Source organism: Pteropus medius, unplaced genomic scaffold (assembly GCF_902729225.1).
Source record: "Pteropus medius unplaced genomic scaffold, Ma_sr-lr_union100, whole genome shotgun sequence".
Lineage (NCBI taxonomy): Eukaryota > Metazoa > Chordata > Mammalia > Chiroptera > Pteropodidae > Pteropus > Pteropus medius.
This window is the reverse complement of record NW_024344378.1, coordinates 58,887,011-58,906,029: the sequence shown is the minus strand read 5'-3', so window position 1 is coordinate 58,906,029 and position 19,019 is coordinate 58,887,011. Positions and strand designations below refer to the sequence as shown.

Sequence of the window (19,019 nt, the reverse complement as noted above, 5' to 3'; positions counted from 1 at the left end):
AGCACAGGCCTGGATAAGGAGGCTCCAGAGTACTGCCTGACATAGACTCCGTGCTCCACAAGTACGCTTAGAATGAAAAGGAGGCAGACGGGGCGGAGAACGCCTAGGGGGAAAAGCCAAGGCTTTGGAATCAGACAGACCTGTAGGTTCACATTTCAATTCTGCCACTCACTAACTGCAAGAATTTGGACCAATTAACTTAAATTTTCTGAGTTTCAATTTTATCATCTGATAATAGAAATAAAACTACCTACTTGGCAAGACAGCTGTGACCATCAAGTGAACTAAGATATGTGGAAGTACAGAGGATACTTCTCCCCACCCTCTACTGCCTCATTCTTTCCCTCCCTCCCTCCTTCTCACTCTCTTTTTTTCTTCTATAGTCAAGCAAGATTTCAAATTTCTTTAGTTCTGTTGCTTAAAAAAGAAAAAAGGAATCCTAGCTCTACAGCACTTATTCTCAAACTTTCCTGAGTATCCCCTAGAGGGCTTTTTAAAACCCAGACTTTGGGTTTCATCCCCAAAGTTCCTGACACCAGAAGTCTGGGGTGAGGCCTGAGAACCTACATTTCTAACAAGCTCCTACATGATGCTGGTCCAGGAACCACATTTTGACAGGTCAAAAGAGAGGTCATGGAATAAAGAAAAAATATTTATATTTAATACCTTTAATGACACCTTTTCCTGCTTTTTAAAGCAGAGCCCGGAATTTTTATTTTGCACTGGGCCCCACAAATGATGTAGCCAATCCTGAGCACTTCCAAGTGGCAGAGTAACTACAGAAGTGAGGAACCTAGGGACTGTGTTCACAGGGACAGGAATCTACTACAATAAAGAAGATGACAGCCTGGGGCGGGATTTGATTCTGGCACTGTGCTAGGAGGGACCTGTGTAAGCAGGGCTGTCTCCAACCCGGTGAGGAGGCTGGAGCCCACCACACTTCCCTCTAGCTCCGAGCCTCTTCTCTGTAGGGGAAAGAGGACACCTAGGGGCTTGATGACGACACGAATGGATGTGAAGTGCTGCGATGCAGGAGAAGGTTTAGCTATACTTTGTGCAGGCCTAGGTGCCAAGCAGGCACAGTGTCTTTTATTTGCTAATTAAATGGTACAAATTCCCTTGGGCACAGGGATACTTGTGGGACTAGAGGAGATCCTTACAAACACCCAGGGTCCCTCAAGTTGCCACACGAACACCCAGTAGCTGCCAGGTCTCCCTCCTGCCAGCCACTGAACCCAGTAGCCGTGCCCCATTTTGAGTGAGGAAGTCAAGCCAGGCATCTTCCTTCCGCAGCATGCTGTATCCACCCTGTGCCCTGGTGCTGCCAACCAGGGCAGGGACAACCACGCTCCACATCAAGACTGAGTGCGTGCGTGACTTCAACACCAGGCCTCCCCATGCTTGTGCCTAGGCCTCTACCAGGTGCAGAGAATCAGGTCGCAGCAGTCACTGGGTGGAGATGGGGAGGAGGCTGGCGGTCTCGGGGCACCAAGAGGCAGGAGGTGTCCAGGAATCTCTAGAAACTGGAGGCTGCAGAAGGCAGGACAGTGGGAGAGCTGAGGTTCCAAGCCTCAGCACACGCTTTGCTGGCTCATGAAACTCCACATACAAAACACAAATTTAAAGACAAAGTTACTAAGAATTTCAAGACAGTAACCACAGAGCATTAAATTCCTAGCGCAGTGGTTTCTGAGTGGGGCCCTACATGCCTGCCCTGGTTACAGACCCGTGAAACTGGCCCTGACTGTGGGCTTCTGGATGTAAACGCAGACTTGACTTTCTGTTTCTTGTCTTAGGCTCCGCCCTGTGAATGCAGCCCTCTAACACCCTCTGTTGATCTCTCCCTGCAAATTCACTAGCCCTCAGAGCCTCAAGTCATAAATGAATTCAGTCCATACCTTATCAGTGTCCTTATCCCATTTATAAACTTGGCACCCAGAAAAAGGATGTGGTTTCTTCAAGGCCTGAGCACGTCTGACCCATCGCACCCCAGCCTAGTGTTCTTTCCATCTAGCATCAGGCCCTGGCCTGAAGCCACTCCTGCCCTCTGTCTTTTCCTTTCATGCCTATTGACAGAAACTCTTCTCTGCACATGCTGCAGAGACTGCTCACCTAGAGTCTTCCTCCACTTCCTGCACATGTTAATCTACTAAGGCAGATCCAAGCCATGGTCTGTGAGATAATGAAACTGAAGCCATCTCTCTTGAATGAAGCTAATCAGAAAGAGCCTTTAGAGGCCCTTCAGGTCTGCCCACCTGGGCCAGCCTGGCTTCTTGAGTTTGTAATACTGTCCTGACCCCAGTATTCTGGCTCAGCCTCACCTTGGCAGTTGTGACATTCTGCCTGACTCCCTAACCTTGCAGCCTTCTGATCTGCACAGTGAGGGACACTCCAGGAGGTGTCTTGCCTTGCATAGGTGCATGGATCTAGTTTCCAGGCTTGCTACTGTCATCCTCACCCCAGCCAGGTGAACTGCCCTTGCTTCTGTCATCATATCTTTCATACATTATTGAAAATATCTCTTGGGTTTTTACTATCTTTTCTTTTGAGGGGCAGTTATGTTTCTCTCATCAGACTTAGGGCCCTCAAGGGCAGAGTCCATGTCTGATTCATGCCTACAACTTAAGCCCAGTAACAAGTGCCTGGCCAAACGAGGAACACCGGAAGAACACACAGTTATGCAAACATCCTCGGGCTTGGGGCAGCTTGACTAACTCTGAGCCATTCAGTGTAATGCCGTATGTGCAGAGTCAGGTGTGAGGGGAATGTGGCTGGATTCTCTGGAGAGAGGATCAGCTGCGGTCAGATCCAGAAGAGCCTTGTGTATCAGGCTCAGGTGTTTGGGCAGTCTTATAAATGATAAGGAGCCACTGAAGGCCCCTAAACAGGGGAAAGATGTGGTCAGATTTAACAACAATGAGAAGACTAGACTGGGCATGAGGTAACAAAGAGAGACCAGGAGACTAGTTGGGGACTGCTTTAATAGAGCAGCAGACACCAGATGCTGACAAGCTGGAACCAAGCAAGGGCCAGGAGGATTCAGCAGGAGGTAGATGGCTGGGAGACAGGATGGCCAGAGCTGGGCGTGAAGTCCAGGATGACTGCCATGTTGCTAAACATACAGAAGGAGAAGCAATTTGGGGATAAAGTTGACTGGGTCATGTGAGGTCACAGAAGTCTCAGCTAGCAGCTGTGACAACCTGGATTCAGGTTGTCCAAGCTAGGAAGCAGGGCTTTTCCAGCCCTCAGTTCTACTTTCATGGGGTCCAATGTTCCAGCACTCCCCAACTCAAAGTGTTGCTTATTCTCCTTTCAAGACCAAGCTCAATAGTAAGTTATTCTAGGAAGCTTTTTCGGGCAACACTCCCACATGCTCCTCCAACCTCCGCCCCACAATAAGTCTCTTTAATGATGGAGTTCAAAAGCCAGACCCCACACTTACTAGCTACTTGACCATGGGCAAGTTGCTAACTTCTCTGTGCCTCAGTTGCCTGATACATACAATGAGGATAATTAGTCTCCATACCTTGGCTTAGGGATGGGATAAAGGGGTTGGATGTGACTATAAGGGAGAAGAAGAGGGAGCCTTATGATGATGGCACAGTTAGGTATCTTGACTGAGGTGATGGTTCCATGAAGCTACACGTGATACAATTGCATAGAGCACCCACACTCCACACACACACACACACACACACACCACCACACACACATGGATCCATGTAGAGCTGGTAGGATCTGAATCATCTCTGTGGACTGTAGAAGACTGGTTTTCTGGTTTAAATATTGTACTACTGTTACATAAGATGTTAACACTGGGAGGCTGGGTGAAGGATGCACGGACATCACTATACATTTCTTTACAATTTCAAAGAAATTATTTCAAAGTAAGACATTTTTTAAAAGTACCTGCCTCATAGTGTGTGACATTATGCACCTACATCAAGATAATACCTGGCCTGTGTAATGTACTCAATAAAGTGTAGCAAATATTACAACAAGGTGTCTGCTAAATCGAGAGAGGATAAACTTTAAAGAGTATATTGGTAACGTTTTCAAATAATATACTCAGTGTGCTTTTCTTCAACCACCAGACACTTTTTCAGATAAAGTGCCTCTAAATGTAAAGCAATGGGTCCAGTTGTTTATCTTTTAAAAAGTATAACAAATATGGTACTTTCTCTAAATTTCGTGACTTTTTGGACACTCTCGTGTATATATTGATTGACAACTGGGCCCATTGTTTCTTAAAGGTGTCTCACCTGAAAACACATTAAGAATATTATTTTAAAATTTGGCCAACATGCTATTTAACTCATTATTTTACATCTCCTGACTTTACAGACTCCTGTGTGTGGTACTCAGCCTTTTATTTGGCTTACCCCTCACAAGTCCCAAACCAGGTATGATATATGTTTGTTGACTGACAGAATGAAAGGCCACTCAACAAGGGAAACCTGCTAATTCCTTCAAGTGTAATTGATCATGTTCCTGGGGCAGCAGTAGAAATGAGTTCTCTGTGCTAACATTTTCTGCAGGACACAAGCAACACGAGATTCTTAAAGTGATTCGTTGAGCTTTTTTTAGAAAGGGAAATGAGAAAGGCACCCTACAATGTATGGCTCAATCTTCCTGACATCCCGGTGAGTGGACATTATGCACCTAGCACAGATAGAGAAACCGAGGCACGAAAGGGTTACTTATTCAAAGTCACACAACTAATACAAGGTGGAGTCCAAATCCATCCAGGTCTCATTCTTAAGCTACCAACAGGAGCCCAGACAGATGCTGGGCACCACAGCTCTGAGACATAGAGGGGCGCAGAGAGAAATTCCTCAGACAGAGATAGTGCACTGGACAGGAAACTCCGGAGTGATGTGCAGAGGGAAGCATGCTCGGTGCTATCTCAGAACAAAGATGTAGATAAAATTCTTTACAAGTGATATCAGCTAGACCAAATCTCTTGATAAATTAGGACTTGGGAAGGAATGTGGCAGGGTATTAGTGAGTGGGGGATTGGAAGACCCAGGTCACCTCTGAGAAACCAAGCCCAGGTACAGAGACTCTTCCAACCAGGAGCCTTCAGCTTAGGAACTTTCTTAGACACAAGGCTGTTCTTTCTATTCAAGGTGTGGTCCACGGACCAACTGCATCAGCATCACCTGGAGGATTGTTGGAACTACATACTCTAGGGTCCCTCCTGGAACTACTGAAACAGAATCTGTTATAGCAGTATGTCCTGGGTGATTTGTGTGCATATTCAAATGTGAGAAGCACTTCTTTTGAATGAAACATCAGTGCTTCCCAACCCTGGACTATGAGCTCCTGAAGGAAAGGATTACATCTGTGCACTCAGAGCTTGGTGCCTGGTTCTTAAAGGTGCTTGATAAATTAAACCAACATAGTAGCAAAAATTCAAAAGCAGGAAGAGGACTGAAAGTGATCATAAAGAGAGGCAAACAATACGAGAAACTGAGTCTAGTTCTTAGGCTGCAAACTGAACTGCAAACCAGGGCTGATGACCCCTGAGCTGATTCTAGCCCACAAGACCTATTTTATTTGGCTCATGAAATATTTTTAAAAGCAAAAGATTTTCTGGGTTATTGTGTTTACCTACAGAAAATAGAGATTTCTATAGGATAAATTTGGGCCTATTTTCTTCATTTAAACAATTAGCGGGAGCTCAATAACAGCTTCTCCCTTTTAGACAGAGCTTGAATATTCTCCAGTTGGCCAGAATCCCCATCTCTCCCTATTGCCCTACTTCACCCCAACGCGTTTTCTCAGTTCATCGTTCCTGCCTGTTCTCTCTATAAGGGTCTGAGTCTGTGAACCCTAATGTAGATAATAAAATACTCAAAATTGAAGAGGACTAGAAAATGATAGTTACTATATTGGCAGATTCATGTGACACCCCCAGTTATTTGTCCTGTGGGATTGTAATTAAGGGTGAGATGTTCAGTCACACTGTCTGAGATTCAGTTCTGGCTCAGTCTCTCCCCAGATCTGGGGTCCTGAGCGAGTTACATAATCCCTTAAATTTCAGGCTCTTCATCTGTAAAATGCCCTCAATAGATGCAGCTCCATGTGCATTAAATGCTGTGCAGGGCACATGGCTAGAGGTAGCTAATCATTAAAACATTAGTAACTGCAATTACCAGAGCAAAATAATACACAGGAATGCAAGTATTGATTCCCCGCATTTAAAAAATATTAACATTATCAATATTTTCCATAAAAAGCTATGCAGAATATATAATATTTTTGATTCAGTGAAGCTAATATTTTATATATTTCAAATTTAAAAATGTATCCATATTAAAGACAGTAAGTGAAAATATAGACCTATGAAATAAAAACATTAAAAATATTGCCCTTTTAATAGAATTATTAGCAGTTGAAATTAATAAAATGTTATTCATAAATAGCAAACCAAACCTTTTAAAATTAAGAACATTTTAATAGTAATGAACACTTAAAATAAAATAATACTATTTGATGTTATTTATGAATCATGAGCATATATTTGTGCCCATTTTTTCTAGCTGCCAAAAAATTTTTTACTCTCCACTGGTGAGAAGATTGTTCCTAGCTGAATTTCAAGCTACTCCAAATATTACCCTTTGAGTTCTTCATCTTCAAATAGTCCTATTTTTTATTTGATACTTTAGAGATTTTTTTCTTTACTCCTTTTTGTTGTTGTTGGCAGTTACTACATCTTTTAACTCATCACGAGCTTCAGGTTTATTTCAAAGAAAGAGCTTCTGGTTTGTCTTTATCTTCTCCTAGGCAGGTGGAGATCCCGATGCATCACCAGGAACATTTTCTGGGTTGTTGTGTTTAAATTCACTGGTTTGAAAAGTTTTTGAAAAAGAATAAGGACTTATGTTATGGTAGAGCCACCTGGGTTCTCTTCCTCCTCTGTGGATTATGAAGGAATAGGAAACCACTTTCTAAACAAGTTCCCTTTACTGGATCCAAACTTCTACTGCAATGTATCCTGAATGTAATTAATTTTATATATATATATAATATATATATTATATATATATAAAATTACATATATATTATATATATATAATATATATAGATAAAATATCACAGTGAAACCTGTATTTCAACATTATTTCAATATATATATATTATATATATATATAAAACTGTATTTCAATATATATATATTATATATATTGTATTTCAATATATATATATTGTATTTCAATATATATATATTATATATATATAATTATATATATATTATATATATATAATATATATATATAAAATATCACAGTGAAACCTGTATTTCAACATTTTTTAAAGCACATTTTTCTGGAATACCAGCATGTTAAAAACTGGGGTTATCATCGCTAAAATATACCAGATTTGGAAGTTCTTCTGAAGGTTGGGGACACCTTCCTGGGTTCCAAGCACACAGCTCTCCCTGATGCTTTACTGCTGACTCGAGTAGGAGGAAACAGAGCTGGGGAGGTGGCAGCTGGGAAAGAAGGGAGGTGGTTGGACTGCGTTAAATAATGTCTCCCCAAAATGGATACCACCAGGAACCTTAGAATGTGATCTTATTTGTAAATAGGATGTTTGCTTATGTAATTTGTTAATATGAGGTCATACTGGAGTAGGGTGGACTTGAAATTCAATGACTGGCATCATTATACGAAGAGGGAAATTTGGACATATAGGCGAGACCACACGGTGATGGAGGAAGATTAGAGTGATGCAGCTACAAGCCAAAGAACATCAAGGATTTCTGGGAACACCAGAAGCTGGTGGGGAGGCCTGGATCAGATCCTTCCCTAGGATCTTCAGAGGTTGGCCCTGCCAACACTTTAACTTTGGACTTCTAGCCTCCAGAACTCTGACAGAACAAATTTCTGTTGTTTCAAGCCACTTAGTTTATGGTCATCTGTTACGGCATCCTAGGAAACTAATGCAGTTGTGAAGTTGGAAGTGAAGCTGACAGAGCGACTGGCCCTTCACAGCAGGAGATGGCTTTCGCTGACCTTGGGAATCCAGCCCACAATCTTAGGGGCTGAAACCAAAAAGCCTAGCAAATTCCTACCCTCCTCCCTGGTGGGTCCTCCTACACTCCTCTGCCCAGCCCCTACACATCAGCAGGGCAGCATGCTGTTCCTGCTATGGCACATCATTCGTTCAGCATATGGCTCAGCCTAGTGACTTCCAGGTACTGCCTAGGGTCAAGTGGGAAGAACAGAGCTGCAGGAGGCTGAAAGACCCAGGAAGGAACTGGCTTTTTACTGGCTGTATATCTCGCCTGAGAAAGTTACCTCATCTTCCTGAGCCTCATTGGATGGTAACAATAATGGCTTTGATGGGCCTTGACAGGAGTGGCAGGATACGGCAGTGCCTGGTGTATAGCAGGTGCTCAATACATGTGAGTAATTCCTCTTGCCCCAGTTTAGGAATGACTGAGAATACCAGTGTCCTAGAGAGCCAGGCCTCTCCTCACAGGCTTGAGGCAGAGCTGGAACACATCCTCAGTGGGCAGCGCCTTTCCCTGAGAGGAAGATGCCTGGAGAGGGAGGTGGAAACGCTCGTCCTCATAACACATACAGAGACCCCTGGCTGAGAAGGAGCATCAGGCAGGAGGCTCCGGTATGTGGTTTTCCGTGTCTGGCACAGAGTGGCGCTCCACAAATAACTGTTGAAGGAATGACGTTGGAGGAGGAAAGAACAATCCACCAGATGTGTCAAAACGCTGTCAGACAAGCCTGCCATGAGAGAGCCTGCACTGACGGAATGTGCAGAGCACAGGGTTCTTTTCATTTTTTAATTGAGAGAAGCTGACCTTCTTTGTTCTGTGAAGAGTCACTTAAGTGGCCCTCTTGGATATGCAAATGCAAGACAAGTAAGCAGCCAGAGTCCTGGAATCAGTTTGTAACAAGACCTTTTTGTTGCTAGTGGTGGTGGGTTCTATTTTTCATTTCTGAGTGGCTTGGCAAAGAAGATTGTGCTCTTTGGTTTGCACAGACCGGGGATTTGTTGGGACAGTAGGGGAAGAGGAGAAATTGGTGGATTAATTTTTCACAAAGGGCCCAAGCTTTCTGGAAGGAGTGAGATGGACACACCAGCACAGTGTTTTTATACTTCCTTTGGCAAGAAATAAACATTACATCGCACCCCAGGACCCAGAAATAAACATTACATTGAAGCAAGGGTTTCATGAAAAGGGACTATTTCTACATGAGAAGCCCACTGGCATTTTCTAGTCTGTGTGATTCTATCTCATTTTTAAAAACACTAGCCAAGACCCACTTGATTTCATGACACCACCCCCCCGCCCCCGCAATGGGTTGGAGTCCATAGTCTAAAAAGTGCATCTTGAAAATTTGGTTTTAGGAGATCTGTTGCATGGACCAAGGCCTGGCTGCAGGAAGGATGCTGAGGCCATAAAAGTAGAGGTGTGGGGGGGTAGCAGTCCCATCTGGTACTGAAAAACAAGGGAGTGAGGAATGGTGGTCCCTGGGAGTTATCAGATGTTAGATAAAGGTCTGACAGGGCCATATGAGGCCAACTATTAAAGTAACTTTTACCCTTACAAATTGTGTGTGTGTGTGTGTGTATGTGTGTGTGTGTGTGTGTGTGTGTCATATTGTATTGTTGTATTGAAGGTAAGAGAAGAAGATGTCTCTGATAGAGTGCGGCATGAGGAACTTGTGGACCCTCTTCCCAAGCAGGAAGTCATATGCTGGAGGTGTGTGTCCCTGGAAAGACTTGATGGCCCTCTCCCTCCCCGTGGGGAATATTTCTGTGGTACCCAGCAGTTCATTCCCACACAACTATAATCTCATTACCACCAACAAGGCTAGCTTGCCCACGTCCACCATCCCGAGGTAGCCAGTACCCTGTAGGAGTGACCAGGTGAGAAAATCCACAGTCATACCCCAGATCCTGCCTTATCTGGCAGGGAATCCTTCAGACTGAGCAGAATGCTGAGGCCTGGGCAGAATTGCTTCCACAGCAAAACTCTGGACTTCACCCATCCTTGCATCTATGCTTTAGTCACAGCCAATGCCAGCTTCTGCTCAGCAGACTGCTGAGCATCAGGATGGGACAAGAGTGGCTTAGACACTTGCCCACTAGAACCAGAAATTGGAAGCTAGATCATCCTGTGTTTTCTCCTTGCACGACTAGGTGGCAGCAGCAAGCACGCGGTGGTGCTCCTGCCTTCCTGTGGACTCTGGGGTTGCACCTCTCTTCTCCTAGGGCTGAAATTCTCCCAGCCTGGAGGCTGTTGGGCACTTACTCTATTTCAGGTTCTTTTCTTGGCTTTTCTTAGTGTCCTAGTTAATCCTAATAGCACTTCAGAAACTTCAGCCACAGTCATTGTCCTTTTGAAGGACTGAGGATCTTTCGAGATGGTAAAATTGGAATTCAATTTAGACAGTTTGGGCATTGGTTTCAGTCAAGGCAATATGGTGGCAAAACACAAGTTTAGGCATAAAATGGCCCAGCTGCCCCTCACAGCACCTCGTCCTTCTGAACCCCAGAGTAGTAGCCTGTTCCTTTTTCCCATGGCCTCCTCACAGTAAGACAGGTCACATGACTGAACTCTGGACAATGGAATGTGGGTGGGAGTGTTGATGTAGGCCCAATCTTTGCCCCTAAAACTCCTTGAGATCACCCTGCTCTCTGACAAAGCAGATGGAAAGTATTCAGAAGAGGATGCTGAGGTCCTAGGAGGAGCCTGAGCCCCTGAGTGACTGTGTGGAACAGAGTCCCTTGTCTCCCCACTTTAGGTTGACTGACCTACATTAGATGGTCATAAATGAGAAAGAATCCTTATAGGGTTAAATGCTCTGAGCTTTTGCAGTTTGTTACAGCGGTAAGCATCAATTGCCTTACTATTGTGCCCATTTCCTTATCTGTGAAATGGGGTTATCAACACTCAGTCTTAGGGTTGTGGTGTCTGTGACATATAATGTGTATAAATATATGTATGTAAACCACTAAACCTGGGGGTGGCACATTGCCAACACTCAAAGACTTACTGGGTAAATAGGTCTCTCCCTTCTGCTGTCAGCAGCTGCAGGCACAATAGTGACAATAGCAAAGAAGGCTGATTAACCCTTAGTTCACACTGCCCTCACCTAAGTGGAGCAGGTGGGCCTGGCTCATGGTAGAGGGTCTCATCTGTGGCATGTGGGGATGCTGGGAGCCTTTAAAGGTGCACAGGTCCTATCTATGCAAATGCTTTGCCCATGAATTTTCTCTATATCTGCAAAAATATTGCATTAGGGCAATATTTATAAGTGGACTGCTGAGCTGTAGGGATCCCACATACTGAAAGTGAGAGGTAAGAGTCACCTTGGAGCCAGACACCTCAGTTCAAATCCTGTCTCTTCCACTTTCTGGCTGTAGGACCCTAGGTAAGTCATTCAGCACTCTGTGCCTCATTTTCCCCATCAGTAAAATAGGGATTGTAATAAGGCTCTTGTGGGAAGTAATGAATTACATGTAGAATGTTCAGAACAGTGCGTGGCACACAATTGATGCCCAATATGTGTTGCTTTTATTACTGAAGCAAGTCTTCCACTTGGAGCAGCTGAAACTGCCTCCTGCTCCTCCAGTGCATGGAAAGGCCTGATCCCACTGAAGCTGCTGGAAAGTGCCCTGTCTCCCTCCCTCCCTCTGGGAGCTACTGCTGCAGCCATCCTAGTCTCTGGCTGGCAGGAAGCAAAAGTCCTCAGGGCCATGGCTGTGGCCCCCCGCTCTTTCCCATGCTGCATTTCTCCTAGGGGTGGGGGAGGAAAGAAAGGCAGGCAGAAAGAGCAGGTGGGGGCAGGGGTGAGGAGGAGACTTTGGGAAAGGACAATGGGCTTTGTAAAATCCCTCTCTGGGCAATCTGGCCAAGTTCAATGGCTTCAGGCCACATGAACAGCAAGAAAAATGTGGCCCAGGAATTTCTCCCCAATGATTCCTCTTGTCTTTCTCTGTGGGAATTTGGAGCTGCAGACACATTCCTTCCATGAACAACGTCCACAGCAGCAGAAGACCCATTGGCCTGAGCTGGGGAACCCAGCTGGCTATGTACCTCTAGGGCATTGCCCCTAGTGCCCCCTTCCTTGAGGAGTGGACATGGCAAATGTAGGGGAGAGTGGGCTCTCACTGGCAGACCTCAGAGCCCGCTCTGTCAGAGACTGACCAACCCCTCCCAGGCACTGCATGCCCCTCTCATGAGCCAACTGTCCAGACAGTTTGTATATTTGCTTTTCACCCCAGTCTGTCACCCAGAAGCGAAACTAGACATCTTAGAGATGGGAATTTATTTTTTTTTCCTAAGCCTAGTACTTCCCAACTTAAGAGAAAACAATTTCCCAATGCTCCACATTTCTTTAAAACAGAGGGCTACAAACTATGTCAAGCCCAGAAGCCAAATCTGGCTCACTACCTGCTTTGGTAAATAAAGTTTTATTGAAACACAGACACACACATTCATTTATGTATTGTCTATGGCTGATTTCACAGTGCAAGGGCCGCGTTGGGCGGTTGACTGTATGGCGCAGAAAGCTTAAATATGTTTATTATCGGCCCCTAGAAAAAGTTTACCAACTCCTGATTTAAAATAGAATGTATTACATTCACTTATTTACTTAAACTCCTACATTACCCCACAAAGGATTTGATATGGCTGCTAATGAGAACATTTAGAATAAAATAAAAATAACAATATTAATTTAAAAAAATGAAGGACCTGAGAAAATGCAAATAAAAGTAGAAAAGCAAAATCAAGAAGCGAAGCATAAATATGAAGGCCTACTTCAGGGCCTTAGCACTTGCCAAAGCCATACTTTTCCTGAGCTTCTTGGCAGCTAAGAGAAAAAGAGAAATCAGACTTACGTCTAATTAAGAGAAAGGGAAAGTATACTGGTTCCTATGGGGTCCATAGCATAAGCAGTGTGGGCTTGTTTAAAACAGACTCTACCTTTCCCATAGTCATATACTTTATTTAAAAAAAAAAAAATGAGTGTGTAAAGCGAAGAACAACTACAATGCCATTGATGGGGAGAGGGGTGCCAGTTAACATGTTTAACCAGATACCTAAATCCACATCAGCTGGTTTTCAATGCACTGTGGCAAAGTGCACAAAACATATTTTGAGAGATGGTTGAAAGGCCTCTTTTTTGCTTATCATTTCTGTAGGTCTATTTGTTTTAGAGTGAAAACTGAAGTTGACTGGACATAGCCCCAACTTGTCACTATCTCACCTTTCAGGGCCTGACACATAGTACACCTTCAAGAAATAATTGCTGTAGAGTGGATCTAGACCCTCTGGACCTCAGATTGTGCATGAAAAATGAGGAGGTTATATTAAAATGTTTAGTCTCTTCTACTTCCAGAATGTCTATGTATCTATGGTGTTGTTCATATGGTGTATACACACTGGATTTCAGCTCTGTCTGCCAGATGCCAGGGCTCACAGGAAGCAGACAACAGAAGAGCTGACAGAGCAATGAGCTTCATGTGGCCTTCCTGCCAGATACTGTCCAACATGGCACAGGGTTGTTGTTGTTGTTGTTGTTGAACTACAAGTCTCACCTACAGCTATACCTTAGACCCATGGGACATTGAATTCATCACTAAGTTCTGTCCCTTCTGCCTCCAAAATATCTACCATAGAGTCTTTAAGGGCATAGGCTCTGAAGCAGTATGGCTGGCTCCACTCTGAGCTTGACCATTCCTTAGCTGTGTGAGCTTATGCAAATTACTTCACCTCTCTGTGCTTCAGTGTTCTCTTTAAAGTGGAAATAATGATGATACTGAATGCACAGGGTTTCTCTCAATTCTAGTGGGATGTCAAACTCAGCCTGGCAAACTGTCAGGGCCAGGTTGTATTAGCTATTAGTATTATGTATTACTCCCCATGTTTCAATTTTGTTACTGCATAACAAAACATCCCAAAGCTTAGTGACTTAAACATTTTATTTGCTCACTGTTCTGCCATGTAGGCAGGTCCAGTAAAAAAAAGCTCTGCTTCGCTCTTTGTGTATCAGCTGTAGGATCCATTTCCAGGGTAGCCTCAGTCACATGGCTGGAAGAAGTGGTTGCTGGTCTGGATCTCAGTTCTGCATGTGGTCTCTCCACATTGCTAGTTGGAGTTTCTCAAGCACAGTGGTCTCAAGACAGTCCTACTGCTCACAAGGTGGTGGCTTTCCTTGGAAAACAGCGGCAGGAGCTGCCAAGCCCAGAACTGGCTCAGCATCACTTCTGCCACCTTCTGTTTGTTAAAGCCAGTCACAGGGCAGCCCAGATTTAAGGGGACAGAACAACATGGGGCAAGAGAATTGGGGAGGTGTGAATCTCTGGGGGCCTCACAGTCTTGCCTGGTCTCCATCTCTGATCTGCTGTGTTTGAGACACATCTCTCACCTGGCTTATCCCTTTTGCTTCCTGTCTTTCTCCCTGCTCCTGGTCACCCCCTTCCAGTCCCTACTTAACTCTAGCACCAGGCTGACCAGTCAGAATCACAGGCTGCATCATATCTCTTATCCTAAATGCTTTGTGCTTTGCCTTACCCCAGAACTAAGTTCCTAAACATAACAACACTGCCCATTGGAGGACCATTCCTATGCCATCCCTCAAAGTGCTGAACTCCTCACATCTTTGTTTCAACTCTCACCTCAAAGACCTCTCCTCTGTCCTTGGAGCTCCCAGGGTGCCCTCCGGACCTCCCCGGAGCTCAGGCTCTGGGGCTTTCTTAGGTGTTCAGTTGTATTCAGTCATCATGTGGTACATGGATGAATAAATGAAAGAATGAGTGAATGATCATCATAATCCTCAAAGCTACACCTGTGACTAAGATGCCATGTTCCCATTTCTACCCTTACCCTGAGCTGCCCAGGGCTGAGCTCAAATCTTGAGATGGTACAATGAGGGTACCTTTAGTATGTCTGGGGAAGAGCTACCAGACTCCTGGAGAGGAATAACAAGGCCAGGTCCTGAGCCTCTTAAGCAAATCCCTGAATGGCCTGGGACATATCTGGAAGGGCCAGGATCCCAGCAGTAGCAGTGGCCTCCCTAGGAACAACCCTGTATCCTCACTATCAAACTTGGAGTCTCCCAGAGAAATGGAATAAAGCAGCAGTAGGTAGAGCTCTGGGTGGCTAGGGGTAGCCTTTGTCCCACACAGCCTTTGCCCTCCAAAGCTGGCATTCAGAACTCCTCTTAGAGTCCATTGCTCCCACCCATGGTTCTAGCTCTGCATTCCTGTGGCCTGCAGGATGTTGGCCTTCTACCTCAGGAAGATGTCTCAGAGGCCCCACTTTCCCAGTCACTCTTCTGGAGTAGAGTGGCTAGAGCCTTGCAGACTGATCCTGACATTTTAGCTCAATTCAAGATGCAGACTGATCCTGACATTTTAGCTCAATTCAAGATGGTTTGGGGTCATGGTCAAATTCAGGGGCAGAGCTATGTTCAGGGAGTTTGATTTTTTCAGGCAAATTCCATGCTCAGTATGTGCTTTTCTAGTTGCAGCCTATGACTCTATGCCTAACTGGGGAAATGCCATCCATCCATCTATCTATTCATCTATCAATCCACCAACCCATCTATCATCCATCCATCCATCCATCCACCAACCCACCCACCCCACCACCCACCCACTGTCCATCTTGGCTCTGCCCTTACCACTTTCTTTATCTTGGGCAAGTCTCTTTGTCTCCCTGAGTTTTAGTTGCTGCCTCTATGAATCAAATCTAATGGCATCTGCTTCAAGGGTTTGTCTATTTTGAATTGCCTGGCCTATGGTGAGGAACATAAAATGAACTTTATTTTTCTTCCCTCTTGAGGAATAGACACATAACTAGAAAACTATAAAAAGACAATGTATAATGAGGAATTAAAGACTGTGAAAGCAAAGGCAATGATAGTAGAAGCTCTTGCCTTGCTTTCTTTCTATCTCCTAAAATGCCCTGAGAGTTGATATTTAAATCCACTTTGAAAAGTCGAGTATCCCAAAATATATTTGAACAGTTCGGTAAGGGTGCTGACCCTCTATAATAGGCTCATTTGAAATGATCCTGCTTTGCTACTTCCTCTTAGAAAGATAAACAACAGCCTACAGTGACCGCTGTGATGTTTTCTTTTAAATCTTCCTTTCCAAATGTGGGACTTGGCCGTTGAACAATCACCCGGGGGCTGGCTCCCCACACAGGCTCTCCCTGAATGCAGGGAGCCTTAGCTTGGAATTCCTGGGGCCTCATTAAGCCCGTTGTGACTAAGTCATCTTGCCTGATGCTGAAACTGTTTAAAATGACTTGGCAGCAACCAGAAGTCAGGTCTCTCTGTTTTTTCTCAGTTACTCCTTCTTTGTAACCCCTGCTTGCACGTCATGAAGTGAAAACATCTCACTTTCCGGATCTAGTGCAGGACAACTCTCTCTATCCCCAAAGAAGCTTCACTCTGGTCTTTCTGGAGAGTTAAAGGAGAGGGAGGCAGAAATCTGCCTTCTGTTGTTAATCTCTTTTTTGAATAAGACTTAACTCCTGGGAAAACCTCTTCCCTACTCCAAGTCATTCTTTCCTCCCTTCCTCCCCCAATTCCATTTAACTCTTCTGCTCCATGCTGCAAGCAGCTTCTGCCTCTGACCTGGCCTTGCCTCTGCTCTGCCCCTGGACTACTGTTTTCCCGAGATGGTAAGGGAATGGGATGGAAGGGAGAAAATCCCAGTCAAGAAAAGGCTATCAGAGGTTGACCACAGCCCTGTTTTAGGGGCAGAAAGAAATCCTAGGCACTAGAGGAGTGAGAAAGAACCTAGTATTAAGAATCCTAGTCTGTGCCAGATGCAAAATAATTTCTCTCATTTGATTGCTTAATTATACAATAATATGTAAATATACCTTCCTTTTAAGAAATCAGACCTCTATATGAACACTAAAATTTCTTCATACCCACTGTCAATCCATTCTTATCACTTACTGTCTCCCCAGAGGGAACCACTCTTGGTTTCCTGTTTTCTTCCCATGTATTTTTCTAGGCCCTGGTGCCTAGAGCAGTGCCTAGCATAGAGTGAACACTATAGGAATATTTTGTGGGTGTGTGTTTTACATAAGTCCCATGAATCCATAGATCTTGAGCATTCAGCTCCAGCTCCCTCCTTTGAGATAGTATTTAATTTTATGAAAATGCTAGTGTAGTTGATAATCTCTTTACTTATGAGCAGCCTTGTACAGGTTTTCCTGAGCATATAAGCAAACATTTCTGTGGAGAACATACTGAGAAATGTAATTGCTTGGCCCCAGGGTATTATCATTTTTAGTTTTAATAAGCAGCTCACATATTATCTTCCAAAGTGATTACACTGAAACACACCCTCATGACAAAAGCACCCATTTGCCCAAATCCTCACCAACACTTGATGATGATGATAGTTCACACTTACAAAGCACTTAGCAACACTCCAGTTGTGTTCTAAGTTTTATATATATACGGTTACCCCTTGAACAAGGTGGGGGTTAGGGGCACCTACTCCCACACAGTTGAATATTTGTTTATAACTTCTGATTCCTCAAAACTTAACTAATAGCCTATTGTTGACCGAAGCCTTACCGATAACATAAAAGTTGATTAACACATATTTTGTATGATATATATATATATATATATATATATATGCTGTATTCTTACATTAAAGTAAGCTAGAGAAAAGAACATGTTATTAAGAAAAGCATAAAGAAAACACATTTACAGTACTGTATGGATTATTGAAAAAATCCATGTATAAGTGGACCCATGCAATTGTATGTATCTCAACTCATGTAATCCTCACAATTTAATGAAGCAGTTCAATTACTCTCTCGGTTTTAGAGATGTGGAAACAGAGCACAAAGTGTTTAAATAACTTGATACTACCAAACCTTTAATTTATGGTAAAGGACATCTAAAACGGTGTTGTTTCTCTCACTTTTCAGGTGAAGAAACAGCCTCAGACAGGAAGTGACTTACCCTAGGTCACATTGTCCATATGTAGCCCAGCCAGGTTTGGAGGTAGTCTGGGCACTCTATTTTTCGGCTACTGCAGAGTTGTAAAGTGAACTGGGAAAATGAGAGAAATCATCCATGAAGTCAGAGGATGGGGGAGGGGAGGCACCGCCGTTGCACAGCGAGGGCACCTTTCTTTGCGATCTCTGCGGAGAGATCCGGTCAGTGTCTCTCCTACCACTTGGTTGGCTCCCCAGGGGCAGAGGGCGCAGAGACCGCACCGTCTCGCACAGCGCCCCCTGGCAGTCCCTCACGAGCGCACAGCTCGACGCCCCCGGGGTAGCCCGCCGCGGGGAGGGCGCCCGCGAGGGCAGGGAGCCGCGCGGGGCCGCCCCGGCGCGCGGAGATAAAAGCGGACTGGCGGCGCGGCTGGCGCGATCTGCGCTTTCTCTTGTTGATTAGCACGGTCTGCCGGGAGCAGAGATGCCCGCGGCCCGGGGCCGGGACAGAGCGTGAGGGAGAGGGAAGCTGGGACGGCGGCTCCGCACTCAGTCCCGCGCCCCGCTGGGCATTGCCCGCGGGAGGACCTCCGCCGCGCCGCCCGGGGATACCCGCTGCAGGAGGCGGGGGTGCCAGCAGCAGGCGGTGCAGCTGCCATGGGGCTGTGCTGCTGCAAGGACTGGAGGGGACACCTGCGAGCTCCCAAAGGTAACTCTCGGGTGCGCATGTGTGCGTTGGGCTCGGGACCTCTACGCTACCGTGCGGGGCGGCTCGTGCCGCCCGCTCCCTCCAGCTGCGGCTGGGAGCTGCCAGCCCTTCCTTGGGGACTTCTATACCAGTTTTCCTGGGCCGCCCGACACCTGCCTCAGCCTTGGAAAAGGCTCAGTTGGAGTTTCTGAACTTTGGAGTGCGCATCCAGGGGTTCTTCTTGCTCCCGGGTCCGGGTGCCGGCTGGGGCTCGGAGCCCAGCCCAGGGCGGGAGAGGAGCGGATTGTGGGCGCCGGCTGCAGGTCCGCCAAGTTCACGGCTGGGGCGGAGGGATCCCCAACGCCCCGCCCTACC

The 19,019-nt window shown here is 45.3% G+C and overlaps 1 protein-coding gene across 12 annotated transcripts in view; it reads left to right on the top strand.

Annotated features, from left to right (window-relative positions):
* The window catches only part of ARHGAP22 (Rho GTPase activating protein 22), a 186,794-nt gene that overhangs the window by 98,807 nt on the left and 68,968 nt on the right, over positions 1–19,019 (top strand). Inside the window, exon 1 of one of the 12 annotated variants that reach the window (XM_039872349.1) lies at positions 18,287–18,665. The exons of the other annotated variants lie outside the window; for them this stretch is intronic. Coding sequence (XP_039728283.1) covers positions 18,614–18,665 — 52 coding nt within the window. The 5' untranslated portion in view covers positions 18,287–18,613. Of the gene's footprint in view, positions 1–18,286; positions 18,666–19,019 lie in introns of those variants that run through there. 12 annotated transcript variants of the gene reach the window in all.